Source organism: Penicillium angulare (genome assembly GCF_028827245.1).
Source record: "Penicillium angulare strain IBT 27051 chromosome Unknown utg000005l_segment0_segment0, whole genome shotgun sequence".
Taxonomy (NCBI): domain Eukaryota; kingdom Fungi; phylum Ascomycota; class Eurotiomycetes; order Eurotiales; family Aspergillaceae; genus Penicillium; species Penicillium angulare.
Genome location: NW_026623164.1, coordinates 965,841 through 992,693, shown reverse-complemented (window position 1 = coordinate 992,693; position 26,853 = coordinate 965,841). Strand labels below are relative to the sequence as shown.

The 26,853-nt window shown below is 45.9% G+C and overlaps 15 protein-coding genes across 15 annotated transcripts; 5 read left to right on the top strand and 10 right to left on the bottom strand.

Annotated features, from left to right (window-relative positions):
• Window positions 1–9: 9 nt before the first annotated feature.
• N7478_007768 (Saf4/Yju2 family protein) lies at window positions 10–1,287 on the bottom strand (the record flags this gene model as incomplete). The annotated part of the gene is made up of 3 exons (XM_056923982.1): window positions 10–1,144; window positions 1,210–1,219; window positions 1,275–1,287. The coding sequence occupies 3 exons, from the start codon at window positions 1,285–1,287 to the stop codon at window positions 10–12; spliced, it is 1,158 nt and encodes a 385-aa protein (XP_056776708.1).
• A 313-nt stretch (window positions 1,288–1,600) lies between these two features.
• On the bottom strand, window positions 1,601–2,407 carry N7478_007767 (oxidoreductase, short chain dehydrogenase/reductase family; the record flags this gene model as incomplete). The annotated part of the gene is made up of 1 exon (XM_056923981.1): window positions 1,601–2,407. The coding sequence occupies one exon, from the start codon at window positions 2,405–2,407 to the stop codon at window positions 1,601–1,603; it is 807 nt and encodes a 268-aa protein (XP_056776707.1).
• Window positions 2,408–3,867: 1,460 nt separating this feature from the next.
• Window positions 3,868–4,572, top strand: N7478_007766 (methyltransferase family protein; the record flags this gene model as incomplete). The annotated part of the gene is made up of 1 exon (XM_056923980.1): window positions 3,868–4,572. The coding sequence occupies one exon, from the start codon at window positions 3,868–3,870 to the stop codon at window positions 4,570–4,572; it is 705 nt and encodes a 234-aa protein (XP_056776706.1).
• Window positions 4,573–5,655: 1,083 nt separating this feature from the next.
• N7478_007765 (uncharacterized protein) lies at window positions 5,656–7,676 on the top strand (the record flags this gene model as incomplete). The annotated part of the gene is made up of 5 exons (XM_056923979.1): window positions 5,656–5,837; window positions 5,900–6,588; window positions 6,646–6,796; window positions 6,850–7,282; window positions 7,344–7,676. 5 exons carry the CDS (start codon window positions 5,656–5,658, stop codon window positions 7,674–7,676), a joined length of 1,788 nt encoding a protein of 595 aa, XP_056776705.1.
• A 214-nt stretch (window positions 7,677–7,890) lies between these two features.
• N7478_007764 (putative cell wall organization protein/glutathione transferase (Gto3)) lies at window positions 7,891–9,024 on the bottom strand (the record flags this gene model as incomplete). Its single annotated transcript, XM_056923978.1, has 3 exons — window positions 7,891–8,046; window positions 8,102–8,566; window positions 8,626–9,024. 3 exons carry the CDS (start codon window positions 9,022–9,024, stop codon window positions 7,891–7,893), a joined length of 1,020 nt encoding a protein of 339 aa, XP_056776704.1.
• Window positions 9,025–10,067: 1,043 nt separating this feature from the next.
• N7478_007763 (uncharacterized protein) lies at window positions 10,068–10,369 on the top strand (the record flags this gene model as incomplete). Its single annotated transcript, XM_056923977.1, has 2 exons — window positions 10,068–10,108; window positions 10,192–10,369. The coding sequence occupies 2 exons, from the start codon at window positions 10,068–10,070 to the stop codon at window positions 10,367–10,369; spliced, it is 219 nt and encodes a 72-aa protein (XP_056776703.1).
• A 167-nt stretch (window positions 10,370–10,536) lies between these two features.
• Window positions 10,537–12,172, bottom strand: N7478_007762 (uncharacterized protein; the record flags this gene model as incomplete). Its single annotated transcript, XM_056923976.1, has 3 exons — window positions 10,537–11,183; window positions 11,258–11,971; window positions 12,046–12,172. The coding sequence occupies 3 exons, from the start codon at window positions 12,170–12,172 to the stop codon at window positions 10,537–10,539; spliced, it is 1,488 nt and encodes a 495-aa protein (XP_056776702.1).
• A 1,117-nt stretch (window positions 12,173–13,289) lies between these two features.
• On the bottom strand, window positions 13,290–14,110 carry N7478_007761 (ubiquitin-conjugating enzyme E2; the record flags this gene model as incomplete). Its single annotated transcript, XM_056923975.1, has 3 exons — window positions 13,290–13,573; window positions 13,678–13,828; window positions 14,075–14,110. The coding sequence occupies 3 exons, from the start codon at window positions 14,108–14,110 to the stop codon at window positions 13,290–13,292; spliced, it is 471 nt and encodes a 156-aa protein (XP_056776701.1).
• A 641-nt stretch (window positions 14,111–14,751) lies between these two features.
• On the bottom strand, window positions 14,752–16,139 carry N7478_007760 (serine/threonine-protein kinase; the record flags this gene model as incomplete). The annotated part of the gene is made up of 4 exons (XM_056923974.1): window positions 14,752–15,542; window positions 15,598–15,754; window positions 15,814–16,009; window positions 16,096–16,139. 4 exons carry the CDS (start codon window positions 16,137–16,139, stop codon window positions 14,752–14,754), a joined length of 1,188 nt encoding a protein of 395 aa, XP_056776700.1.
• Window positions 16,140–16,392: 253 nt separating this feature from the next.
• Window positions 16,393–16,608, top strand: N7478_007759 (uncharacterized protein; the record flags this gene model as incomplete). The annotated part of the gene is made up of 1 exon (XM_056923973.1): window positions 16,393–16,608. The coding sequence occupies one exon, from the start codon at window positions 16,393–16,395 to the stop codon at window positions 16,606–16,608; it is 216 nt and encodes a 71-aa protein (XP_056776699.1).
• Window positions 16,609–17,582: 974 nt separating this feature from the next.
• N7478_007758 (uncharacterized protein) lies at window positions 17,583–18,990 on the bottom strand (the record flags this gene model as incomplete). The annotated part of the gene is made up of 2 exons (XM_056923972.1): window positions 17,583–18,837; window positions 18,890–18,990. 2 exons carry the CDS (start codon window positions 18,988–18,990, stop codon window positions 17,583–17,585), a joined length of 1,356 nt encoding a protein of 451 aa, XP_056776698.1.
• A 1,254-nt stretch (window positions 18,991–20,244) lies between these two features.
• On the top strand, window positions 20,245–20,598 carry N7478_007757 (uncharacterized protein; the record flags this gene model as incomplete). The annotated part of the gene is made up of 2 exons (XM_056923971.1): window positions 20,245–20,389; window positions 20,459–20,598. 2 exons carry the CDS (start codon window positions 20,245–20,247, stop codon window positions 20,596–20,598), a joined length of 285 nt encoding a protein of 94 aa, XP_056776697.1.
• A 283-nt stretch (window positions 20,599–20,881) lies between these two features.
• On the bottom strand, window positions 20,882–22,357 carry N7478_007756 (uncharacterized protein; the record flags this gene model as incomplete). The annotated part of the gene is made up of 1 exon (XM_056923970.1): window positions 20,882–22,357. The coding sequence occupies one exon, from the start codon at window positions 22,355–22,357 to the stop codon at window positions 20,882–20,884; it is 1,476 nt and encodes a 491-aa protein (XP_056776696.1).
• A 725-nt stretch (window positions 22,358–23,082) lies between these two features.
• Window positions 23,083–25,834, bottom strand: N7478_007755 (putative serine/threonine protein kinase; the record flags this gene model as incomplete). Its single annotated transcript, XM_056923969.1, has 4 exons — window positions 23,083–24,948; window positions 24,998–25,167; window positions 25,223–25,337; window positions 25,391–25,834. The coding sequence occupies 4 exons, from the start codon at window positions 25,832–25,834 to the stop codon at window positions 23,083–23,085; spliced, it is 2,595 nt and encodes an 864-aa protein (XP_056776695.1).
• An 88-nt stretch (window positions 25,835–25,922) lies between these two features.
• On the bottom strand, window positions 25,923–26,852 carry N7478_007754 (uncharacterized protein; the record flags this gene model as incomplete). Its single annotated transcript, XM_056923968.1, has 2 exons — window positions 25,923–26,583; window positions 26,641–26,852. The coding sequence occupies 2 exons, from the start codon at window positions 26,850–26,852 to the stop codon at window positions 25,923–25,925; spliced, it is 873 nt and encodes a 290-aa protein (XP_056776694.1).
• Window position 26,853: the final 1 nt, after the last annotated feature.

Here is a 26,853-nt window from a genome sequence, read left to right as displayed (position 1 = left end):
CGTGAATCTCTAGTCATCGTCTGAATCAGAAGTATAGTTCACCAACGCGGATTTTGATAAAACCGGCGGCTCGTGAGAAACACGCCTATCTGCTGGACTAGGCGCCGCAGCCTTCGCAGTCGACGAATCGCCTCTACTGAGGGCCTCCGTATCATCTTTAGGAGTAGGCGTTGTTGAAGAATTTGTAGGCTTCTTTCGCTTCACACCGGGTTTCCAAATATCTTGAGTATCGCTCACATCATTCAAAAACGGATCCACGACAGCCCGTGTATTACCAGTCAACTCATGCTGCAGGGAAACTTTTCGCTGCGCAAGCTGATTAACTGACCGTCGAGTACTCTTGTCGCCCTTCCGATCGCGCTTCTGTGTGTTCTTCGCAGGCTGTTGCTCGAACATAGGCCTTGTACGGGTTATCCGTGCAGCTTCAACGCCAACAGCAGACGTCTCATCTTGACCGAAGTCAATCATTCCAGCCCTTCTTCGATCCCCCTCTGTCTCATCAACAAGCTCAATACCCAAGCTCATCTTATCCTGTAGCGCTTCCCGATTAGTCGCCAGCTTCTCCAGCCCTTTCCTCTCGGTTCGAAATGTTTTCCTCAATCTCTTCGACTGGGCATACGGATCATCCCAATCCCGACTCTGTCTGTCCTGTAAATCCAAAATCCGACCAGCCTCTGTACTAGCCCGCATTTTATCCTCGATTTTCCCTTCAATCTTCGCAAAGGGATCTTTTTCTGCGGGATCCTGCTCCAAACCCGGCATGCGAATGGCAAATTCTCCAGGCTGAAGTTCTTTGTCTTCTCCCGTATCCCTTTTCCTCCCACCCTCATGAACAACATATGCTGTATTTTCTGGATCCGTTCTGATCTCAATCCACCCACCACATACTGTATGTTTCATGCGGAAACTGTATATCGGCGTAGAGTAATAGTTGCCGATTTTCTTCTTCTCAGCGTTGAAGCGTACGCCTTGTCCGATAATTGTTTCATGGGGTTTGCATGTTGTGCACCAGACTGCGAAGGGCATTTCAAATCGCACGATGAGAGCACCGGTTGTGTGAAGATGGCGGGCGCGGGCGCCGAGCGGGTGTTTGCCTGCTAACTTGTTCGCGGAGGTGAGGCCTTCTTGGTCCGGTGGGACATATCTTTCCTGAGATTTAGCTTTTCTTGAACAACCAAGGTGGTGTGAATCAGGGGATCTGCGACGAACCGTCCCATGTCTGAGACGTTGGTTAGCATGTGTCTTATACGCTGGCGCAGGAAGAGAGAACTTACTAAAACCCTGCATATTGGGTTGTTAACCGTCGGCGCGGTTAAGTTTGTCTCCTCGACTATACAGTAGGACCCAAGTCCTTGGAGCCGCACGGCTTAAAGCAGCCTTTAAAAGATATTCTGAGTTGGATGATGGCGTGGTTCAAAGAGCGGCCGAACTTGGCGGTCGGGCGTGGAGATAACGGAGATAAACTATTTTGCCAGTTCAACTAGTATAAAATTGGAAATAATTTGGACTTTACAAACATTTGAGAGAATTATTGGGGGGTAATATGGAATAACTCGCACTCATAATCCACTGATGTATTTAAAATCTCTGACCCCAAGAATTATTTAAATGGAAATCCACCATTCGAATCGATTACTGCTGCAGTCGCAAAATGATCCTTCATCAAGTAAACATAACTCTCAGCCAAATCTTCTGGTCTTCCCATAGTCCCTGTGAGAGATCCATCCCGCATGGACTGGAAGACCTTCTCCCGCATCTCCTCGGGAATGAAATTGAATATCTCAGTCTTCACAGCACCCGGCGCAACAGTATTAACCCTCACAGGTGCCAAGTCCACTGCCATGCCCCGCGCAAGACCCTCGACCGCTGCACCTAGACCCCCAACCAGGAATCTGCCAGGCGAGGGCTTGCGAGCCAAAGCTCCGCTAGTGAGAGTGACCGAGCTAGATTTGGACGTTTCTACATGTTTTGGGATAAACTTCGCCATGACGGCAGGAGCAACGAAGCGTACGTTCATGGTGTTGTAGACTATCTGAGCGCTTGTTTCATCAACGGACGGGAAATTGATACCGTCGCCCGCGGTGGTGACGATGTGGTTTAGTTTGTGAGTACCATTTGATGTGGCTGTTTGAAATATGTGCTCGAAGGTTTTGTCGAGATTATGTGCGTCAGAGAGATCTCCGACAACGGTAATGATGGTTTGCTTCTCAGCTTGGGTGGGGTAGGTTTCTTTGATGCGGGCGGCCGCGCTGTCGAGCTTGGTTTGGTTGGAGCTTGAGAGGACCAAGTGAGCTCCCTGCTCGAAGGCAGCTTCGGCAACAGCGAATCCTATTCCTGAGCTGCCACCTAGGATGAGAACACGTTGGTTGGCGAGCTTGAAAGAGTATTTCAAGTTTGAGGTAGACATTGTGTTTTTCGTTATTGGAAGGTTATCGAAACTCGAGTGAACCATATCAAAACAGTTCGAGATTGAACCTTCTTATATAGCTTTTTTCTAGACAAGGTCAAGGATAAGTTGATAGGCTGCAATCCTGCAATAACGGGTTTCGTAAACGGAGTTAAGGGTTTCACATACATGTGTCGTTGTTAACTCCGTTTAACGGCGAACCTCCATGAAATTGAAATTACAAATCTTCAGCCAGTTTATCCATAGCAATAGGCCATAGCTTATCTGATTCGGCAGTGTAGACTGTTCGGTATATGATGTCGCCCCAAGGGAATTCAGAGGGCACCGACAAACACGGGGCGTGACCATTTGTCGGAAGTCTAAAGTCATATTTGGATAGTGATAGGCCACGAAGTACCCGAACAGCAGGAATAAGAAGAGATAATATACTGAAGTTCTGCGTGGAGTGAGTGAAGCGGACCCACAGTGGGCTTAACATGTTGATGCCTGAGACTCCGGGTAGCAACAAGCCAAATTGGAAGACGATTCAAAAGATAACTTGAGATCACAGATGAAAAATGTATTAGTATGGCAGAGGAGTCAAAATATTGGCGATAATGAGGGTGGAGACGTTGAAATACTATGTTGATGATAGAGGTATCAAAGAAGTAACTTCAAGTTCCGAGGCAATTCCCCTGTACGACAGCATTTAGGCTGAACGACTCAGCATACACTGAAGCCGCCTAGCTAGATGGCCAAGTTCCTATAATTTCTATATATAATGTTGGATGATACAAGCGCAGGGGATTTCTCTCATTCTTGCTCATTTGATCCAACACAAACGCGGCTTACGAGATGATTCGCTAAACTATTCCTTTTGGGGCCTGCAACCCTGCAGGTTTGTCCGCATCCCAGATTTTTGCTGAATGAAGTGAGGGAAATGGATGCTCACAGTTTGATCAGATAAAGGATCAGATATGTACTATTTGCTAATATATCCGGGTGGCTTAGATCTCAACACTACCGAATTTGGCGTCTCCACAGTACTACTAGTACAAGTAACATTTGAAGCTGGCGACAGGATCACCCCATAAGAACCCGGAAAGCTCCCAAAGCCTTTGATATCGATGGATGTATATTCATTTTCGATACTTAAGATACTTGATATGTACACGTCAAACCCCTAGCAACGTGGTGCCTTGTCGCTCAAATTCGCACTAAAATGAATTTGAGCCAGCCCATGAAAGTTCCATTGACTGTAGCTTTCAGATTTGATGAGGGGATCAGGCGCCCCATACCCACCACCCGATGATTCCAGTGAGGATAAGCCACTAGTACCTATGTGTTTGTAGGGTGTGATGCCCCTATTGCATACTTTCATCACATTTCTGAGCATTCCTGGAATTCATCCTTGATGATATCTTCATCGCAGGTATCCCCACCAAATTTCATCTGTGCCTGTGCCATCAATTACAACCACTATGTCTCAAGCAAGTTCGATAGTACTAGCCATCACCATGGTGGCATCGGGCTACTTGGTCACGATTTGCTGTACAGCCCCAATTAAATCTCCAAAAGAAAGCAAACGCAATGACACCGACCGTCTTTCAATCATGGCACGTCTTGTTCCACTATTCTTTCGCCAACTCTCAATTCTGGCTGTTGCATATCAAGCTTTGCTGGCGATTACCCCAGAATATGCGCCAAGTCTCACGACGAAGATCTGCCCCCAACCAGAGAACCTTAATCCAGATATTTTCTCATGGAGTTCAACCTCGACCATTGCGCTCTCTCTAATAATCATTGGCGCCTACGCGAGACTGTCCGGATATAATGGACTTGGTCGGTACTTTACATTCCACCTTGTAGCACCAGATCAGCTTGTGACGGGTGGAATATATCGTCGGATGCAACATCCAAGCTATACCGGGCACTTGTCTATTGTGGCTGGCTGTACGATGCTGTTCATGAGATGGGACGGAATCCCTGCGTGTTGGGTTCAGGAGTCGACTTTATCTAAACTGGCGGGATGGGGAGTCCCTGCTTGGGTCTCATTTATGGGTTTATCTATTTGGTTGATCCTTTTGAGAGTGAAGGACGAGGAAGACATGCTGGAAGAGAAATTCGGCAAGCAATGGGAGGAATGGCATCGCTCAACGAAAAGATTCATCCCTGGATTGTTCTGATTTGGTGAATGGTGGACTTCTGATAAACATGGGACACTGGAAATTATCGGAATAGAGACAGACACAACTTGTTTCTTTCAAGGAATTGAATTTCATGAAGATCTTGTATAGACACTTATTTGGTGTACACTACATACGGTTTATCTTCTCCATTTTTTTCTTCTGGCCAGAACGTGCGTCTTTCCTCTATTAATTAAAGTTGGCCCCATCTCGTATTCAAGGAGAATTTCAAGCGTCAAATAGCATGAAGTGGATCCACTTGGAGATTTAAGTTGACAAATGCACTTTAACTATCTTTGGAGACACGGTTAAGCAGGGTCCCCCTTTTTGCTGTATTTTCGTCATGCATCATCTTATATAGAATATAAAAATGGCGATACCAGGGAAATCAAATACTAAACAAGCTATGATTCAATCTACCAATCATCCCTGGTAATTGTGACAATTCTTTATGACTCCCCTGCATTTCAAATCCCGACTCAAAATCCCGACTCAAGCTCCGAGATCGCCCAGGTGGATTTGATGTCATACATTTAGGAGAATTGCATGTGGATATAGAAAAATCCATAGTGGACAAGACCGAGGCAGCTTTCTCTCCTTTTTTCCACTTTCGATCTATTGAATTGCTCCATTACCGATCAGGTTGGATTTTCCCGGCTATGATGTCGATTCCAGCTTATCCACCGGGCTTTTCCTTGTCTCCGAAGATCTGGACGTGACCCACATGGCCGCCGCTACTCGGGGCATTGCATCATAGCCCGCGCAGGTACCTGATCTCATACCATCCACCTCGTGGACCTGACGATCGCCCGATCGATCGAAGCAATCGAGTGTCTTAACTGAAATTGCGCGTCTGTAGATCTTCAACAAAGAAATCGCTTGAATTACAATTTATTCGTCTGAATTTGAGCAGAACCGTGGATAGTGTTCAATAAACCATGCTGGCGCCGAAATGCAGCTCCACGATCAAGCCATGGTCGCTGACCTTGCTGACCAGGCCCAGCTTCTTAAAGGGCCATTGTCCTCGAGCGCAGCTCGGTCAAATATAGAGATAAAAAAGTTGACACCAAATCTACCATCAACATGGAGATCCCTGACATTCCCGATGACCGACCACACAAGCCAGGATCGGCGCTGACATCACCTACAATTGTTCTTGATGACTGCTCTCCAGAATATCCTACATCGCAATACAAAGGCAAAACGCCAGCAGGATCAAGTTACGACTTAACAGCATTTGTTGAGCCCGCGCAAAGCGAACAATGGTGAGAAAAGCAACAGTTGTGGAATTTTTGCGAATGCGCCGCTGATCTCTGACCGGAAACAGTCCCACTCCACCCAATGACCACGAACTGCGTTCTCAGCCGTCACTCAAGACCCTACGCCGAAATTTCACCGTGAACGAGTTACCCCTCTTGCAACAGACCAACCCGAATAAAGGTGCCGAGGAATTTCTCCCAGTAAATGAAGATGAGGAAAATGGATCCTACGATTTGGTTGCTCCGTACGAGGGCGATGGAGCCCCACTGCACACGCTTGAGCGGCAGGCGGACATTATGTTCTCATCAGAGCATATGCTCGCTATTCTAAAGAACCCGCGGTATCTAGCGCAGTTTCGAGAATTTATAACTCAAGAGCGACCAAGGTCAATTCCTGTTTTAACATATTATCTTAATGCATGCAAAGCTTTGAAAGCATTAGAATATGCGAATGCGCTGGTGAGACTTTCAGTGGATGTGCCTCCCGCCGGCATTGAAGCGGCAGCGCAGCCAGTGGGGCCTACCAGAAATGCTGCACTTGAGGCCCGCGTTGACGATGCGCTGAAGGCTTTGACCGCGGAAGAACTGCCGGCTTTTATTACATCCACATGCATGAACATTACCGGCAAAGTTGTTGAAGAGCGAGTTCGTGGAACGCTTCCAGAAAAGTTCCAAGGCACAGCCGATGCTTTAGCGGAGGTTTTCTGTCTAACAGACCCGTCACGGCCTGATAACCCGATCATCTTTGCATCTGGAGGTAAGTTTGAGTCAAAATCCAGATGGGCTTTGAGTTGAAATTTATTTTATTTTATAGAGTTCCATCGGACGACACAATATGGCATGGACTACGTGCTGGGAAGAAACTGCCGCTTCTTGCAAGGACCTAAAACAAATCCCAACTCTGTCAGACGCATCCGTGAGGCCATTCAAGCTGGCCGACACCACTCAGAGCTGTTCCTCAACTAGTAATTCTTCCTCTGCTTTCAAGACATGATCATGGCTAACATATCAAAACCAGTCGCCGTGATGGATCTCCATTCATGAACCTTCTCCAATGTTCACCTCTATGCGACAGCCAAGGAAAGATTCGCTACTTCATCGGTGCCCAAATTGACGTTTCAGGTTTAGCCATGGAAGGCGCTCAAATGGAATCGCTCCAAAACCTTACATCACAAAATGAAGACAGCTCTATACAATCATTCAGATCATTCAAGCAGTCCAAGTCTGAATTCCAAGAACTAGGCGAATTGTTCAGTCCTCGGGAACTGCAGAACATCCACGCTTACGGAGGCAATCTTTTCCAGCCTATCGAAGAGCGAATCAACCCTACAAATAGCCGGCTGTTTATTCCCGGCAGTCCAGATCATGAGGCGGAGAAGCGTCTTAGTGAGGCTCAGGCACCAAAGCCATCGGCTGGTCTTAGCGGATCTCTGGCTGGAGTTTATCAACATGTATGTTTTCTATTCCCATTGATAACAAAGATATGTTTGTGACACGCTAACATTCTATCAGTACCTTCTTGTTAGACCATACCCATCTCTCCGCGTTCTTTTCACCTCTCCCTCTCTGCAAATTCCTGGTATGCTTCAATCATCATTCATGTCAAGAATTGGAGATACTGGTGAAAAGAGAGATAGTATTATACATGCTATGCAGGAGGGCCGCAGTGTAACCGCGCGAATCAAATGGGTGACACGATTTAGCGAGAATGGCCGATACCGCTGGATTCATTGCACACCATTGCTGGCGAATAACGGCGAAGTGGGTGTTTGGATGATTGTCGTGATGGATGATGAAGAGGAGCAGCACTTTGTGCAATGGAAAGGAAACTGGCCGACCCAGTAAGAAAAATTTGTGAATATGTAATATATTCATGTATATAATAAGGTGTTTTTGGATCGTCATGGGTGAAGTTATGCATGTATATTATTTTTATCGGTTTTACACCAATCGAATGGCATTGATGATGATGCTGAAGTCAATAAGTAATATCTGTTGATAGCCCTATGTAGACATCAACAACTCCGAAGAGAACTTCATAAGCTAGATACACCACTCTCTACTGCAGAGAGTTTTCATATTCTAAAACCGCAGGATGCTTCACTCCTCCAACTACCAACTTTTTCAAATCCCTCTCAACGCCTTCCTCAACATCGGGAAATGGACCCATGGGAGTAATTGCCTTCGGATTAATATCCCCATGACTCTTTGTATACTGCAACTTATTAGCGTTTACGAAGAATCAAAGATTTCCAGCAGATAAATCTTACATTTTCCTTAATATGTTTGAAATCGGTTGATGCTCTCGCCGCTTCAAGATCCCAATAGATACCCTTCAGCCAGTTGTTCAAAATCGGATAATCATGTCTGATAGTACCCAAATTACACTTGAAATGCTGAACATAGACCGTATCAAAGCGAATTAAAGTGGCATATAGCCGGATATCCAACTCAGTCAGCTCACTCCCGAACACAAACGGTCCACCGTGCTGGGCAATGATCTTCTCAAGCTTATTCAGCGCACCAAACACAGGCACGACATTCTTATCATAGACTTCCTGTGACGGAGCAAATCCAGCTTTGTATACGCCAGCATTAATATCGGACTGCATCCAGGTGGTTATAGCATCGATTTTATCCCGCAGGTGGATCGGATATAAATCAATTGATGCAAGCTCGGGCGACAGAAGCTCATTAAAAGCCGTAGGCAACCAGCGCAGCAACTCGGCACTTTCCTATATAAGACATCAGTTACTGATTGATCGGTGCGTTTCGACCATTAATAAGATCATACATTGCAAACTGCAGTTCCAGTCTTCTTATCCCATAACAAAGGGACAGAGTATCGTCCCTTATATTCCGGATCCGCACGGAAATAAACCTTATGCAAATAATCTTCCCCAAAGAGGTGATCCACCGTCGCGCCTGGGTACTCAGTATCAGAGCTTGGGAATTTCCATCCCGGCCAACCATTCGCGTCACCTTTCGGATAAGGCTTGACAATACTGATATCGATGAAATCTGTTAGACCTTTCAAGTGACGCACAAAATTTGCTCTGTGTGCGAAGGGACAGAAGAGGCCGATGTAGAGGTGATAGCGGCCTTTTTCGGCGGGGAACTGCGCGCTTGGGATGACGCCATGCCAGCCGTCGGCTGTTGCGGGGGTGTGAATGCTGTCTGATGGATTTGCCATTTTGTTTGATGAGTGGATTCAATGATGGATTCTTGGGTTTTAGGTCAAAGTAGGAACCTTGTAATGGATGAAGGTTCAGTCGTGAGATGAGGGGAGCAAGCTGTTTTGGTGGGGTCAGCACGTCAACTTATCTATGCCTCGCGAAGGATATAAGCCCACCGGGACAGTAAGCTACCTTAACCTTCTTCATTCTAGCGGAACATTTAATCGGAACATATATTTCTCTGAGTACTATGTTACACAAATAACTTGAATTAAGGTCAAGTAAGCAAAAGAAAAGGATTGTTAACTCAATGGCCGATTTCATCCACATGGCTAGTTGTGGACGATAAGCGGGATATAAATAGTACAAGGCGATCAGACAGCATGCTTAGTACGAGAACAATTATCATAACAAGAAGAAAGGAAGAAAAACCAACTTGGATAATAAGATAATTTATTTGGCCGAAATAAATATCAATAACCGGTGCGGCTAAGATAATCGCAAAGCAAATATTTCTGTGGTCGAGGCGAGCAACGCGGGATTTTAATCTAGAATGTGAAATTACTAACTAAAAAGCCCCGAACAAAGAAGTACGAATACAAATTGGAGTAAGGAAATATACTACGCGTGTATTTTCACCAATAAGGGGCATTCGCCCCTTGATACATACATGACATCTGCAGCGAGTGATAAATCTACGAATAAAAGATCAGGGGTGATTATCATTCGTGATCTTCGTTATCCCTGCTTATTCCTAGTTTAAGTTTACAGCATCTAGACTCGATGATGCGCAGAACTCTAATTTCATTCAGGTTTTGTTCCAGCATTCCTCAGTGCACCCATACTAGAATGCCTTGATTGTTAGGTGGCGAGAAGCCTGGGAGCGGATATATCAACCAATCTGACGTCAAGCATTAGAGGAAATGAATAAAACAGGAATTGATTTTCTGCAAGAAGGCTATATAATCAAAATCTACCAAACTTTTCGGAATTATGCAAATTAAAGCTGCATGATATATATCAACGTGAAATTTAGGTACAAACTTGAATCAAACTAAATATGGGCCCAAATATGACAAATGGCCGTGCACCGGCTATCCGGTAAGTCGTCAAGAATTTAGACATCTATGCATGACTCAATATCGTGATGTTGCGGATGGAATCTGACTCGCCTTTGACTTTAGGACGCGCAACAGAGCTATTTTCAGCATTGCGGCTGTACTGGCCGGCACTTTGTTAATGTTCCGCGCCCAATCACCAACGATGCGTGACGTCTTGATATCAGATGATGACAGGAAGAAGATGAATGGTCTTCATCCTGGTAGTCAGACTGCTCGACCGACAGTTGTTGAGAAGAGATAAATAAGGATGAAAATGATCGCAGAGCATGTTAACATTTGAGGTGTTCAAGGAGTACGGGCTTGGAGTGCAACTATTGGATTATTATGTATAATAACATATCTAAACTCATTTGCTAAAATGCTAAATACGATAACAACATTGAAAATCAAATATATAATTATCACTTACTACACGCATTTCTCACCCTTCACAGTAACCGATGCATCCTTGAACTCCTCCGACTCAATCGGAGAAGCCAACTCGACAATCTTCTCTTTCTCAAAAACCCGCGCCACATCCTCCAAAGTCCTTCCCTGCGTCTCAGGGAAAAGGAAATAAACCACAGCCAAGAAAAATACCAGACAACCAATATAAATGGCAAAATACCTCCACTGAAGAATCTTGAATGCCACCGGATTGACAAACTGGTTGAAGAAACAAGCGAGAGAATCCGTTGTTAACGTGATAGCAAGACCCTTGGCACGGAGTTGAAAAGGTAATATTTCAGCAGGGTAGGCGATGAATAGAGGCATGTATGCGAAATCGTATGATGCGCAGAAGAGGAAAAGCATTGGCACGACTGCAATGCCTGCTTCTTGGATTCGTAACTCGGTAAAGAGACCAGCCATGATTGTTGATGTTGATAGGAAGATCATCATTAGTGTGGTTGCACTGAGCCAAAGTGTGCGACGGCCATATCGATCCGATGTACTTGCGCCGGCGATTGCAAAAACGAGATTCCACACTTGCAGACTAATTGTAACTGCTGCTTGGTGGAAGGCATCTTTTATACCGACTGAGTCTAGGATAGGTGGGAGGTAGTAAGAAGTTACACCTATGATTATGTTAGACATGTTTGACAGATGAAGTGGAGTTGGTGGGTATCGAAAGTTCCAAATTGACACATACCATTGCCGGTCCACTCTTGCATGAACCCCAGAAGAATACAGATCGATAATCTGTGTACATCCCCGCGGGTCTTAAGGAATGCACCCCACCCGGAACTAGACTTGAGATCCGCCTCAGCAACAATATTACTGCAGATCTGACCGAATTCCTCTTGCACAAGTGCGCTATTCGGGTCTCCATTTCCATGGTACCGCGTGAGCATATCTTTCGCGTCCCCAGAGCGATCTTTAGAAACAAGCCACCTAGGGCTTTCGGGCATGATGAACAGTCCTATCAGCTGGCAGATAGGAAAGATGATCTGCATCAAGCACGGAACGCGCCATGACCAGCTGTTTGTTATAGACAAGGTTGAGAATGCGACACCAGCTGCTGTGATAGATCCACAGAACCATACTGCGTTGTACAGTCCTGTTAGGACTCTCCGTTGACGCGGATGAGCTGCTTCGGCAATAAGGAGCGGTGCGGCAGTTTGTGAGAACCCAACACCTACACCTGTTACCATCCGGGCACCGAAAAACACCCAAGGATGCTTGACTGCCACCTGGATAATAGCGGCAAAGATGACGAGTGTTGCTCCTAGAAACACAGAAACCCGACGACCATATTGATCCGCGACGAAGGATGCAGGAATAAACGATATGAAGGCACCTAGAGAAACCGCCGCAATGATCAAACCCTGAAAGTTGGAGTTAAGATCATTGATAAAATCCAAGACTATCATGTAAGAAATGTCGTTAGCATCCATATACTGTTCAAAAAAGCTCCACAATCAGGACCCATTAACTCACACTCCGGTAACACGAGCAAACTATTAATCTGACTAGCATTATACCCCGATGTAGCAGAAGCAGCCAACATCAAGACAATACCCAGATTCAACCTTCTCAAACCACGATCATTTTCCATACCAAACATGTTGAATTAGAACCAAACCGTTCCCGTTAAATCCGAGTCCGAAAATAATATCTACCTCCTTAAGAACCTTAACAACCAACCCTACGGACCTTTATCTACAAAATCCAACGGAGCTTTTATCGGAAAATTCTCTCCAGCTCTAGGTACGTCTACATTCCAATGACATTCGCGTGTCCCAATTCCACCAACCATAGCCTAAATTTTTCTCACCCATCGCCAGGAATGCAGGGGTCAGCAGAGCTGTTGAGCTTAATAGCGAATCAACACCTCAACAAAGCTTTACATACACCATTAAAAGTTCATGTCTTGGTCTTATGATCTGCAAGGATTGTGTATCGTCCAAGCTTTTAGCTTACAATATTTCATGGAGGAATTTAGTAACGTTGAGCTGATGGTGCCAATCGGATTGAGTTCCTATTTCCCAGGATCCTCTTTCCTGGGTCGGGTCTATGCTCAGGTGATCGGAGGAGTTGGATTGGATTCGGAGTTAGATTCCCAAGGGGTAAGATGGACGAATCTTTTGGCTTCTCAGGGGTGAGTTTGTATCGCCTGTCTGCCGGCTTGAGGGATAGCCGGAGCTAGGGTTGGTGTATGGTATACGCGTCCCTAATTCTTGATGCCAAGGGTTCTTGATGGCTATTTCTGTCTTTAGACAATAGTTACATACATCTTGAGGATTGTGACCTAACCCTAGATGAGAGTATTCATGAGTGGGTCGTTACGCCTTAACTTCTCTGTGCATCAGCCTTGCTAGTTTATCCCGAGATTTTTTCTCCTTAAACCTAGATAATCAGGTAGCCTCATTATCGGATAGATAGAGCAATAATGCATCCAATCAGATAAAATCTTAGTGCCTAGGTCCAGAGCCCAACCAAAAATGAATCATAAGTGATGTCAGTGAAAATGAAAGGAAGTTTATTCCATAGTTCAACGTTTCGCTAAGCAGGAATGAGAATTGAGCTCGCTCGGCCTTACACAAGCGTAGTAATACCACCAGCGCCATCAACATGCAAAGAATGGTCATAGTCATAATGACTCTCGTGATGAATTTAATATCCAACAACAGCACACCATCAGCGCCTCTAATGAAAAAAGGAAAGAAAAAGACACCATTCAGTTACACATTATCATCTTCGTAAACGAAATTGATGTCCCGAATCCGCCGCCGATTGTATGCCACGAATTCACTATTTCCCGGCGGCCGCTCATCCTTCGTGTTAGCCGTCAACATACTCTGTAGACTCATGCAGACGCTTTCAACAGTTTGAACGGGAGACCAGCCTGATTGGCCGAGGAGATCGAGGCAGATAATTCCATTGCTGTAGATGTGGGGATGCATTGGTATGGGGCGGGGTGTATCGGATGTAGAGGGGAGTTCGATGAATTGGACTTCAGGGGGTTCTGGAGAATGTAGAACGTAAGTGTTTGTATCTGTATTTGTGTTTTCGGGTGAGGGGTGCGAGGGGAGAAGTCAGGTCAGTGACTGGGTTGATTTAATCACGTACCAATGGGGTATTTATCTGAGAAGGCGAATTTGAGACGGTATATTTGATCTTTGTATAGTGGGTTGTCGTCGAGGACTTTAATATCCATTTGCCATTCGTCCAGGGCATCGGATTTGACAATTGTGATTCCGGGCGGAAGATGCTCATTCATCTAATGAGGTATAGGTCAGCATATTATGCCGAAAGTATATAATGAGCCGCATGGTATATATGGTCGGCGCGGAAACAGCAAGGAAACGGAACGAGATTCGGGGAAACATTATGACCGGCGTGACGATTCGAGAGGTAAGCGGGGAAGAAATACCTTCAAGAGCTCCTATGAATAGTAATTTGAGTTAGAATCGATACTTGAAAGAAAAAAGGGGAATTTTTTCCCGCTGGTCTCCGGAGAACGTACCTTGCTCAGACGCTTACCCGCAAAGCTACTGGCCATGTTTGTAGCTTCCGTGAGCTTACTCGAGGAGCTCGGATTGTCGCAATTCGTTTGAAGTGGGTAGTGTGGGTTGGTGGGTGGGTTTAATGGAGCCGCAAAGGGTATTACAAATCGAGATCGCCTGTCTATCTGGGTATGCTGGGTTGAGGCGAAGTATGACACGACTTTTGACAGGTGATGTGGCACGAGTACAAATCGATCGATTTGGGCGGGGGAGATAAGATTGGGGATGCACGTGATGAGTGGGGAAAATGTAGCTGTGTTGATGCCTTGTGTGCCTGGGAGGATGTATAAAGTGGCAGGGGTAAACAATAGTATGATGATTCGAGCAGGGGTTTCGAAGAATCATGAATTTATTAGTCAATAAATTCATATCACTAGATACCGATTTACTGAGAAGAAGAAAGGGATTCGAAGGAAAGAGAAATATGATATCATATCAAGTTAACTTCATGCAAGCGGTCTTTACCGCATTATGTGCAGACTGCATTGACTATGGGGAATCAAAGAACTATTTCCAGAAGCATCGAAATACAGGACATAAACCAGCATAAAGGGGGCATAGATGTGAAAGAATTCGAAAAAGAAAAGTGAGAAAGAAAGAAGAAAAGAGAACAAAGTGGGAATAAAGACACAATGTCTTAAGCATGCGCGGCTTTCTCGCGTGCTTCGCGCTCAACCTTCTCGCGCTCCTCATTATCCTTAGCCTCACGAACCTTGGCCAAGACAACCTCTCGGAAAATAGCACCACCCCGAATCTTACTGCTCAAACTCTTCTTCTTCGCGTGACCAGGAGATGGTTCCCCATTTGAGCCCGAAGTAGAATCGGCCTCCCCCTCAGCCTCTGCCATGGCAACAGGACTAGGAATGTCATCCTCACCCTCCTCACCCTCATCGTGCATCTTAAGAGCCTCGATACGGTTCGCAAGCTTGACGATTTCGATACCACGGCGGAGACGGGCGCGCGCAATGTAGGCACGGATCTCGGGCAGCAGATCGCGGTCGCTGGCAGATTCTCCGGTCAACCATTCGTGCTTGAGAGCTTCCTCAGATGTTACACGCTTGGTAGGATCAGCTTGGAGCATAGTCAAGATGAAGTCCTTGGCGTCTTGCGACACGTCCTTCCAATAACGCTCGTGGAAGATGATTCGGCCGGCGCGACATTCTTCAATGAGGTCGGTCAAATTCTCAGAACGGAAGGGTGAGTAACCACATAGCAATGTGTAGGTAATCACACCCAAAGACCACATATCGACGGCCTTTCCATGACCTTGCTTGAGCATCACTTCAGGGGCGGCGTAGCCGAAAGAGCCCGCCATGCTAGTCAAAACTTCAGAGGGGCTGTCCAGCATCTTCGCAATACCGAAATCTGCCAGAACCAGCTGAGAGTCGGTCTCCCGAGTGAGATACAAGAGATTTTCGGGTTTCAAGTCTATGAACGCGTTAGTTGAAAGGCAGTACCTCGGAGAGGTCGGGTTCCTACTTACCGCGGTGAACAATGTTTCGCTTGTGCAAATAGTTGACCGCATCAAGAACTTGACGGATAGTCTGTGATGCATCCTTTTCTGTGAACTTTCCATAGTCGCAAATTCGGTCGAACAGCTCGCCGCCAGTCGCCAGTTGTGTAACAATGTAGAATTTGTCCTATTTCAACATTAGACATTGCCAAAAAGCAAAAGCAAACATACAAGAGGTATACACACCTTCGACTCGAACCAGTCTACGAAGGACACAATGTGGGGGTGCTGGAGCTTTTGAAGCATCTTCAACTCGTCATAGACCATCTCCTCATTCCCACGGACATTCTTCTTCAAGATAATCTTGACAGCAACTTTGCCATCTTGAGATTCAGCCTCACGGACAATACCATATGTTCCAGCACCAAGCGTGCGACCGAACCTATACAAAGCCCTACAGAGCAAATAAACAACAGAAAATCAGCAATTGTACACATCTCCATTACGCTGGGGTGAAGGGATCCGTACTTTTTCTCATAGCTTTCGGGCTGTCCAGACAGCTTGTTCAACATATTCGCGACTGAAGGGGTAAACACATATTAGCAAATTAGCCTCCAATCCCAGCCCAACGCGAAACGATTTGCAAGAGAAAGACGCAAAGACCAGACCATAAAACAAGAGAGTATAAAGGGCCAAAATAAAATCTGCCAGATAACACGCAGCATAGAAAAGGGGCATTGCCAAAAACATTTTTGTATTCAGATCCAGGTCTCTCGCTTTACGAGTCGCAAGCAAGCACAGACTCGAAAGGGTTGTAAACCAGTTATGAACCAGCTGAAAACACAAACACAAATATGGCTAAAGCGTGCTGGGTCGAGACGCAAGAACATCGGTCTGGTGCGATATGATCTAGAAGCAGTGTCTATCGAATTGACTCACAACTCATGGTGTGGGGATAGGGCTGTTAGCACCCTAGAGGACTGGAGTCGGTATGCGATGGGGAAGAAATCCGGTCAGGTAGCAAAATGGCGGGCTTGGTGAACCCCGCAGCGGAGGGGGCGGGGCGAGAGGGAGAGAAGGTGTGTCGTGTTGTGGTATAGAAGAACGCGAACGCGAACGGGGTATTTGAGCAGATGGGTCAAATTGAGCTAAGGCAGACGAGTTTCAATATTAGTAAAAATGAAACTAAAACCGGCCAGATCGCACATTGAAATGAGAACCAGGCGGGGCGGGATCGGGAGAGGGAAGCTGAGAGAGAACGAGAAAGGGTGAGGCTCACATCACCGTGTGTCGCGTTGGTGGGGGAATAGGAGGAGACGGACTCGATTGCGACAAAAGGGTTGACAGATTTCTACACAAAAGTTGAGAGGAAAGTCGAAGGGTAAAAAAGGGAGGAGTTCCAGACTCTAGACGCGCGATAAGAGGTTTGATTTGGGGGTCTGTAGGGTTTAGTGGGCTTTTTAGTTGCTGATGGAGCCTTGGCGTGCGTGTTCTTCCCCTCAAAACGTTCTTGCACCGCCACAGCTGAACCGTCGATGTTTGGGGGCCAGAAGAACAAGAGATCAAGGAGAATTAACAACGAGAAAAAAAAGCCGATCGGCGATTGTGCAATCTTTGATCTATCCAATCGACAAATACTGAATCGATTGGACAGGAGAATGCTGATCTTGATCTTGTGCATATGGCCACATATTACAATCCTCCGGTGCACTATTCACACTGTGACACACATGGCTTGGACCCCAATAAAGTCTAAGAACCAATTGCTTATTCGAGTCTGAACAGCCCTACGAAAGCCTTGTCTCCAAACACCATTTAGGGGCCAATCAATCTCTACTCCGCCCCACCAGGCTATGCCAGGCGTCCTACTCTCTTCAGCGCCCAAGCTTTTGCCGAGCTCCGGATCGGCATGCCTTGGTCAAGAGAATCATAAATCGAATGAAGCATTTTCAGAAAACACAGTATAGCCTTGGTTCAAAAATCTGCAAAACAAATGGACCATAAACACATTGAAACTACTCCTCTTGGCCCACAGACAAACTAATAGCTCCATTGTCAGCGGGAACTGGCAACCCCTTGGCCCTTAGTCGTTTTTTTCTTTTAAGTTGTTTATGGTGAGTGAGACTACCCCAGTTCTCATATAATTTCAAGTTTTTCTCTACAGCCGTAGCCAGATTGACTAGGGCAGTGGGGAGACCCTGGAAAGGGAGTTGCTCAGAAATGGGAAGATCATGGGTAGCGGGTATATCGCTTAAGGGGTGAGGATCAAAAACGTAACCAACAGTTTTACGGAATTTCCAGCTTCCAAAACGCCTCACGTTTGTGAAAGGTGGTTCTTGAGGCTCCTCCAGGCCTTCTTCGACTGGCGTTTCGACAGTCTCGGCTTCAGGTTCAGGTTCAGGTTCAGCTTCAGCTTCTGGGGTCTCGACGCGGTACTCCACGGGCTCTTCAACAAACTCTTCGCTGGAATTTTCAGCGGGCACATCTTTAGTGAGCTCAGGGTAGTCTTCAGCTGGTTCGGGGTACTCTTCCTCGGGTTCGGGGCACTCTTCAGCGGGTTCGGGGACATCCTCAGGAGGCTCAGGGTACTCTTCCGCTGACACATTTCCAGGGGGCTCATATCCAGCAAGCCTATCTTCAGCACAAGCAGCAAGCGTTTCTTTAGCTTTCTCAAGAGTCCCCTCCCCCCTCGCCGTCTCATCATGTATACCCTTCAGGCAGGCAGAGAACGCCCCGACAACCATTTTCATCACAGCAATATCAAAATGATGAATTTGGCCCAGGGCCTGGTAAACTTCGTCCAGATTACAATCCGGACTCTCAACATCCAGGTGCCGATGCAAGCTTCTTTCAATATAGTCCAGAAGCCACTGTTCATTTTTCGGAAGTGCTGAGAACACATCTCTCGCGATGCAAAGCATGTCGCACATAGGAATATCATCTCCAAAAATCTCAATATAGTGCTTGGCAAGTGACTCTAGACCTGGGAGCTCATACACTCTAGCTGCTTGGTACACTGAAATGGCTCTCTTGTATTCCTTTGCGATATAAGATGATTCCACGTTGAAGGAAGTAGCTATAGTCTGGTATTCTCCTGTATATAGGAAATGGACAAATGTGTGCGCCACATCCTGTTGGATATCTGACAGGATTGTAGTGCTGGATCTAAAGTAATCTTCGCGGAATCGTGGCATCTGTCGGAGATGACGATCTGGGAGGCTGTAAATGTGCTTTCCTATCTGAATAGTCCTCGTTGCACCCTCATAAGGACTTGGATTTAAGAGTTAGAAAGTGGTTGGAACAGGAATGTTTAAAAGCTTACGATGAAAGTGGTTGTTGATAGTTGATCTTGGGGGGCGCTTCAGCCGGTGTAGGGCATTCGGACTCCATCGCTGCCACGAACTTGTAGACTTCCTTTCCCATTTTTGATTTTAGAATTTTATATATTGGGGAGTTGAAATGCGCTGGATCAAATGTAGAGATTTATTCTCAGCCTTTAAATATGTACGGTACCATATTCTGGTCAAGCGATGAGGGGTAATGCAGGAATGAGTTGTTCAGCAGGGTATGAAAGACACGTCACATATACATGAACATATACATGATGGAATAAGCAATATTAAAAAGTTTTGAGGCGTCTGAGCCAGTCATATCTGTATTAGGCTAAGCCTCAATGATGCATGCTAGAATGGTTGGTTGTCGGTGGCTAATTCACAATGCTCGTGTTGGCAATATTGAATAACATGGGTATCGTGCCTCACAGGGATTGGGCTTATCTGTTCACAAGGTCAAATATAGGTACATACTCGTTTAAAATCAAGTAAGTATAGGTGAATTAAAGTCAAATGGAGGGTTTTAAGTTGTTGCGCAAATAGGTGTCGGTATTGCTGTTCCATATAGATTGCTGAGGCTTATACTGAGCGGACATCTTCAAACTCTAAGATACATCCCACGAACCTAAAGGAGCCCGGTAATCGTGTCTTCGGGCTTGATTCGCGGGTACGAATTAGTGTCCCAGTGTGTTGGAAAGGCTAGGCGCAATAGATAGCCATACAAAAGGCTCAACAACAAGCTTCCCATTCTCTCTCCACTCAAAATCTCCAAAATCATAAACAAAAAACTTTAAAACGGTCTTTTCAATATAGGACTTTACAATACAAAGGTCGTTAATAAAATGCCGAGGCAGGGCAGATAAGTTGGAATAGAAAAAAGGTGTACATTTTGTATGCAAAACTCATACAAAAGATACATATCATACTAGTACTTTGCTATCGCCGAGAATTTTCGCTGGTGATCACCATCCGCGAATTAGGACCCAAGAATGCAATGCATTTCTATATTCCAGAGGTACATTTTGGAACGATGGAGACATAATTTACAAACGATAAAAATTAATATTGAAAGCACCTCTCATTTGTAGGTGTGGCTGATGGCCCCACTCTATCCTGTATACCTGTCGCACGGCACCGTCATACGGCACGTCCGGGACGTCATAGGCTTGCAGCGAGTCCACGCAACGTGCATATAAAGCCCCGATGTCAACTTGAACTTGAAATTGGACATCAGGATCGCATGCATTGCATTACATTGCATTTTACACCCACTATCACTGCATCAAGCAATCACAGCCACAAACAACAATCGATAAAAAGATAAGAGAAGACCTCGGGAATAATCATGTTTTATTTTATTCTCTTCCTTCTTTCGCAGGTTATCCTCTTTGGGGCCTGGGTTTCGGGTACCTTGGATTCCTACCAGAAGAGATTTCAGGAAATAATCCTCGATGCCATGGGTGAAACGAAGGTGTCTTATGGATTGAAGAGTAAGATATTCTTTTAAATCTTACATGAGCTTGTATCGGAATGTTCGGGTTGCTAATATAGTATTCTAGTGAGTTTGACGGGAAAGAAGCTCATCGAAGATGAGAATTTCAGTAAAATTCAGGATCAACTTGGTAGTGAGCTTGGTGGTGCTTTTGGGAAAGGAGGAGCTGGTCAAGGATTGGGATCGGTGTTGAGCAAAGGGCTATAAGCTAGGTATTCTAATGTCAAGAATATCGGGTAGCTAGGCTGAGGAAGAATCATAACTAGTCTCATCGTTTCATCAATCATACATCTCATATCGTATCATCATTAAATGTACAGGGTAGTTCGTCCATCGTGCATCAAATAGCGTGTAACACCATCACGATCACCTGCATGCACTAAACCCAAGCACAGAAGTCCAAGACAATAATCTCAGACTAAAAGAAAAAAAGAAGAAGAGGAAGAAGCCATCTAATCGTGATAATTCACCCGGGACACTCTTTTTATCCTCAGGAATCCAAGTTGAGCTCCGTCATAACCATAGCACACAACTCCTGATAATACCGTGATCCCTTCCATGTACTCCCCCGGCTCCGTAATCCCACCGTCTCCCATCCCTCAGCTCGTAGTCGCACAATCCTCTGCTGCTTCGTCTCGATCAGAACCAGATTCCCAAACTCATTCATGATTGGTTCGGGATCCATAACCAATTCCATATCCTCGTAATCACCAATAATGGGATCAAAGCTCCAAAACGAACTAGCGCGTTGCAATTTACGCTCTCGACGAAGTTCCTGAATCCGAGTAATATGATGAGTCTGTATCTCTATCTCGTAAATGCTGGAATTTATCTGTTCTCGAAGAAAAGCGAGTCCATGATTCGAGCGGACGATCTGTGCTGCGCGTGCGGGTGTCAAATCGTCCACAGGGAATGGGAATGTTTCTTTGCTTGATGTCTGTGATGGTGGGGTTGTGTTTGGGGTTTCTAAGAATGAATGCTCGGTTGATGAAAGATGGGCTGTATATGTTGGAGATGAAGAGTCTGAGGCTGTTGACACACACGTTTCTTTTTGTTTTCTGGCGTTTAGCTGGAAAGATGTGATCACTTGGAGTGGGAGTCTTGGAGGTCGAAATCTGCTGTTTGATCTCGTTATGCCGCAGTTCGCGTCATTGGGAATAGATTTTCGAGGCATGATGGTGGTACATGAATGATTCTCATTAGAGGACTTTATGACACGTAAAGGGAAGGGTTTCATTGACTCTTTTTTCATGGGGTCTTTCACTGTAGAGGATACCTTCGACTGAGAAAGGATCGGCTGGTCTTCGAATGGTTGGAAGTCCAGACTCGAAAGAATAGAGAACTTTTCGTCCATGCCATCCTCAATACCCAAGAAAGGATCATCCATTTCTATCAAGGACGCGTCAATCAGCCGCGTAATACCTGCTACCAGTGAGTTTCGCCGAGGACTTGGAGGCTCAAATGTAGCGAGACACTCTGCAGCAGACGGACTAGACGGACTCGATAAATCAGAGTAGTCATCTTCGCGTTTTGACAGTCGAGGTAAAGCAACGAGTGGAGGGAGAGCTGCACCACAATCAACAAATTTCTCTAGAGCCAAGCTGAGAAGCTTGATCTTGTTGGCGGAGTAGAGATGAGCAGCTCGCCCTAAGAACTCGTATGAGACTGCCGCGTAGAATGTTAAAAATGCTCGGTAAATAGGATGAATCTGCACAAGTGGATCCGTTAGCATCAGATGAAATGATCGAGTGCGTCGCGTGACAAAGATAGCACCCACATTTTCTTTGTTCGCGTTATGAAGGATTGTTTCGCAACGGGCTGCGCATTGTTTGTACAGACGGCGCTGGTAAAGGCGTTTGATTTCCATTAACACGCATTTCCAATCTTTGGATGTTCGGGGTGGCGGAGGAGTGGATGGGAATTCAAACGATACAGGCCCGTTCTTGCTTGAGAAGCCCCCCAGCATGTTTAGAGAAACATCAAAGTAGGTATTGGGATAAAAAAGCACAGTTGCACAGGAGGATGTACCTGTCGATTGATATTTCTGTTGCGAGCTCCGTTTCGACCACACTGTGGCTCTTGGTCGCGCTCATCATATCAGAAGGTCAATTCAGTATTGAAATAATTGGAAGTTGAACAAGTGAAGGGAGCGGTGGAGGGTTTGATTGAAACAGGAAGTATGTGTACGCGTCGTTTATCGTTTATCTGAGATGAGGCGAGAGTGTATCAATCACTCCGCTTTTACTCATAGTAAGGAACTGTCCCTCACTCTCAGTGTCGCCGGCTTGGCTAAACGAACATACAATTAACCATATTCAAGCCAGTTTAGCATTGAATTGAAAATATCAAGTTATATAAAACAGAAGCATTTGTTATTTGTTATTTTTGAAAGAGATGCTGTCGCTCTAGTATGGTGGTTGAATCTGGATGTAACGCAATACTTCAGATGTTGGGTCAACACGGATGAAAATGTATTTGTAATTGTTAAATGAGACAGGTGTAGATACATCATGAGGTAACTAGGGACATAATAGTAATAAGAGATGTGTTCATGGCATTAACGCTGTAGAATGATAACAAATGGTTTCGACACTGGATCATGATTGCTTGATAATGCAATATCAATATTGAACAGCTAGCTTGCTAGCAGCAAAAGCAGTAGCTTATCCATAAGAGGTCATAATAATCAATTTATGTCTGAGTACGAGGATGATTTTGTGAAAGTGCCTCTCCAGTGGCAGACAGGGCATCCAAGAAATCTCCCAGCAATCGATCAAGCTCCGCAGTAACAACGGCCTCATCGGCACCTTCCATCAAACTTTCTGCACTCGGTGGAACAAGGAAAGGGAATGGAACTACACTAGCCACGGCAGTTTTCACCGTGCTGGCTGGGGTTGAAATATCCGATTGGTTGAATGATAAATCTTCATATACAGGAGAGCCAGGCTCTGAGATTGGAGTGGGTTCATTTGCTGCGTCTTCTCGTGGGATCGCCGTTTGGAGAGGAGGGATGTTGTTGGGGTCGATAATTTCGGTGTTTTCTTTCCATAGCGGTTCAGGTTCCTCTTCGTCGGGGCCGGGTCCATCGAGTGCAACCGAGCTGTCGTCGGGAAAATCTATATCTGCATTCGATGATTTAATGCTGTGAGTAGTAGAGTCAAACGAATGATTTCGACTGAATGTTTCAGTCTGTGGGCCTTGGGGAGTCGTTGGTCGATCGAAACGGAAAGGATCATAGTCTAGATCTGATGCACTAGAGAAATTTGAGGCTGAAGTTGAAGGGCGAGATTCATCAACTTCTTCAACTTCTTCAATAGTTGGTGGCTGGAGAGGAGGCAGAGGGGCCCTGAGAGTCTCATGTCGGTCTGGAACTTGATCCGTACCTCCATCCATACCTCCTCCAACAGACGAAGACATGACCGGGAATGTCCACTCCATAGTGGCACGTTTCTCTGCTTGAAACGGCTCCTCTTGACTAGTCTCGGATTCGGGCTCAGCCTCGAGTTCGGGCGCAGGAGCTTCAGCTGGTGATGTGGACGCTTTCTGTTCGTCCTCCTCGGGCTGTGTGAATACTGGGAACTTCCAGTCCATCGTAGGGGGGCGAGGCCCAGAAGTTGGCTGAAAGTCCTCATCTTGCGACTGCTCGTTCTCGCCACCACTGAACGATGACTGTGAGGAACTCTCATCATTCGAATTACGACTCCCACGAAGACTTGATCGATTTGCTCGAATGGTATCTGCATCGGCTAGCTGAAATGGCTGTGCAGATGGCAAGCCAGCAGCATAGTGAGAAGAATCAAAGGAGCCAATATCGATGTCAATAAATGTAGATGTTACAGATGAACGATCTGTGTCTGTGCGGAGAGGCAAATCGGAAGTTGGAGTGGCGGGCTCAATGGGCACAAAGTCATTCTTGGTTTCGTATTGGTAGATGGGCTTCTCTTCATCAAAAAGCCCTTCCATTGCTGCTGCACCTCGCCGTACACGCTCGTCGAAGTTTGCCTTTTGTTCTGGGTTCAGCTCAGTCTCAGAAGAGTCTTCATTGAAGTCGTAGTCTGTAGTCGGGGTAGTTGGGCTGACTGATTCCTCCATCTCAGCCAAAGAAGCAGCTAATTGATCCAAGTCAATGACCGAGAACCGTCTTTCAAATCCATCGGTTGTACTGAAGTTCCAATCCTCCTCTGAAACTTCTGTTTCTGGGATTTCTGCTGCTGCTGCGCCCCCTGGATGAAACAGTGAGATACGCTGCCCTCCTCGTTGTGACCATTGATAATAGTTTCTGACAAGATCACCCACGGATGATGTGGGGTATTCTTCGTCGGTTTCAGCGAGGTAGGGATGGGCCAGAATGTCTGCCATAGAAGGGCGGGTGGTTGGGTTAGAGTCAAGGGCATATGCGATAAGGTCCTTCAAGCCTTGGCTATAATCTTCACTATCGAGCTGGGGTGTTTTGCGATTCAATTGACGCCCTATCTGCATTCGTTCACGGAGGCCAGCATTGGGTGGATTGCCCATTGCAAACTCAAATAGAGTACAGCCAAATGCCCATACATCGATCTGGATTCGTCAGTAGGCCATCTTAGGAGGGTGCAAAAAGAACACCTACCTCGTTGCTGTATTGATGGGCTTGGGCCCGAGTAGCAAACATCTCAGGTGGCATCCAGTGAGGTGTACCAATCCATGTTGATCGTTTATCTCGCTGAGATTGCAAGACTCCGGCAACGCCAAAGTCGCAGATCTCCAGACGACCTTCCTCATGGATCAGAATATTCGCAGCTACATAGTTGTTAGCAAGCCTCGGGAGTGTATATTGTGATATGTCCTGTGATACCTTTGACATCACGATGGATAATTCCAGCATCATGAATTGCACGCAGACCGACTGCTAGTTCTCGGGCAATTGGAATTATGAACCTCTCTTCCAATTTATCGCCAGTTGCACGCATCTAAGTAGAACCGATGAGAATCTATTATTTCGCTAAACTTGGGTCAAGCTTACCAGTGTTCGAACGCTTCCACCAGGACAGTATTCACAAACTAGCCACAGCTGCGCGTGTATCGATATCGCCTCAATGAGCTCATTAATGTTCTTTGCACCAGAGTCTTTAACCTGTTTCATGACTTTGGTTTCATGGATGAAATCCTTGATGGACTCATCTCGGAAATCTCGCAGGGAGTTATAGTCCAATGAGTCAATATCCAAGACTTTTATTGCAACAAGTCGATTTGATGGCGTCTGCCGACCCTTGTAGACACGCCCATAAGCACCTTTGCCGATCAGCTCCTCAAACTCATATGGCGGCACTTCAGTTTTTGCCCGACGGCACATTTCCTTCACGGCAGTTCCTTGCTCTCGGGCCAGTTTTATGGCTTCAGCCTTGTGTCGTGTGATCGCTGCCATCGCAGACGATGGGTCCAAGAACCGGGAGACGCGTGTATCCATTTTGGCTGTTCTCGACTGGTGGTAACTTTTGATTGAGGGTTACGAACCAAGTGAGAATCCAAGCACAATAGTGAATGTCACCGCACCACTATAAAGTTACACTGCGATCTCCGAACATGTGAGAGAGTCGATGTTTGAACCTTCTGGTGAATCGTTGGCGGGTTTGAGGTTGAGATTTGATGGACTGAGAGGATGGGTAAGATTCCTGTAGCGAAGGGGCGGGAAGAGACAGTGGAGAGGGGGAAGTGGCACGAGATGAAGAGGGCTTATCAACGATACTGGTTGCTGCTTCTTCTTCGGTTTGGCACACCGTCTGACGCGTCTCTATCCTATCAGAGGTAGGCTTGAAATTAGGAATACTGCTCTCACGATCCCAGTCAACCGAGTGACGGTCTATGAGTTGTTCGTATGAATGAGCGAAGCTGTGATGAACTAGATTTGTCTCTAGAGATGTAGACAGCAAATTTCGAAACCCAGGAGATGGAAATTCACAAAAACTGTTTTCTGTCTCCTCGGTGACACTGAAGTAGACCGAAGAAGTGGGTGGACTTGGAACTGCGAGACTAGAGGTGGAAGGCCAAGAGTCTTCAAGCTGTTCGAAAAGATCCAAGATCAAAGTGCTGGACTCAGTAGAAGAATCAGTTGATACAAACTGGCCTCTTTGAGTTAATGGGAGCCTCTGTTGATTATTTTGAGTGCCGGAGGGCCCGTAATCCTGGGGGTTGATTTGGGGAAGCTGAATGCGCTTCCTGGGTTCGAGGCAAATCAGTAAGCGATAAGCAAGGCTGCAACATTTTCAAGCATACCTGGGTGAGATTGAAGATTCTTCTCTTCTGATGGGTTTCGGTATTGAGGTAAACGACCCTCTACGATTTGACGTTGGCTCAGATTCTGGTTCTGAGTTGGAAGCAAGTGAGGTCCGAGAGGCATCCAGCAAACAAAGCACAAAGTCTCGATCACTTGGAGATAAATCAAAATCGTCAACTCCAGATTGACACTGGTAATCACTGTCAGTCATT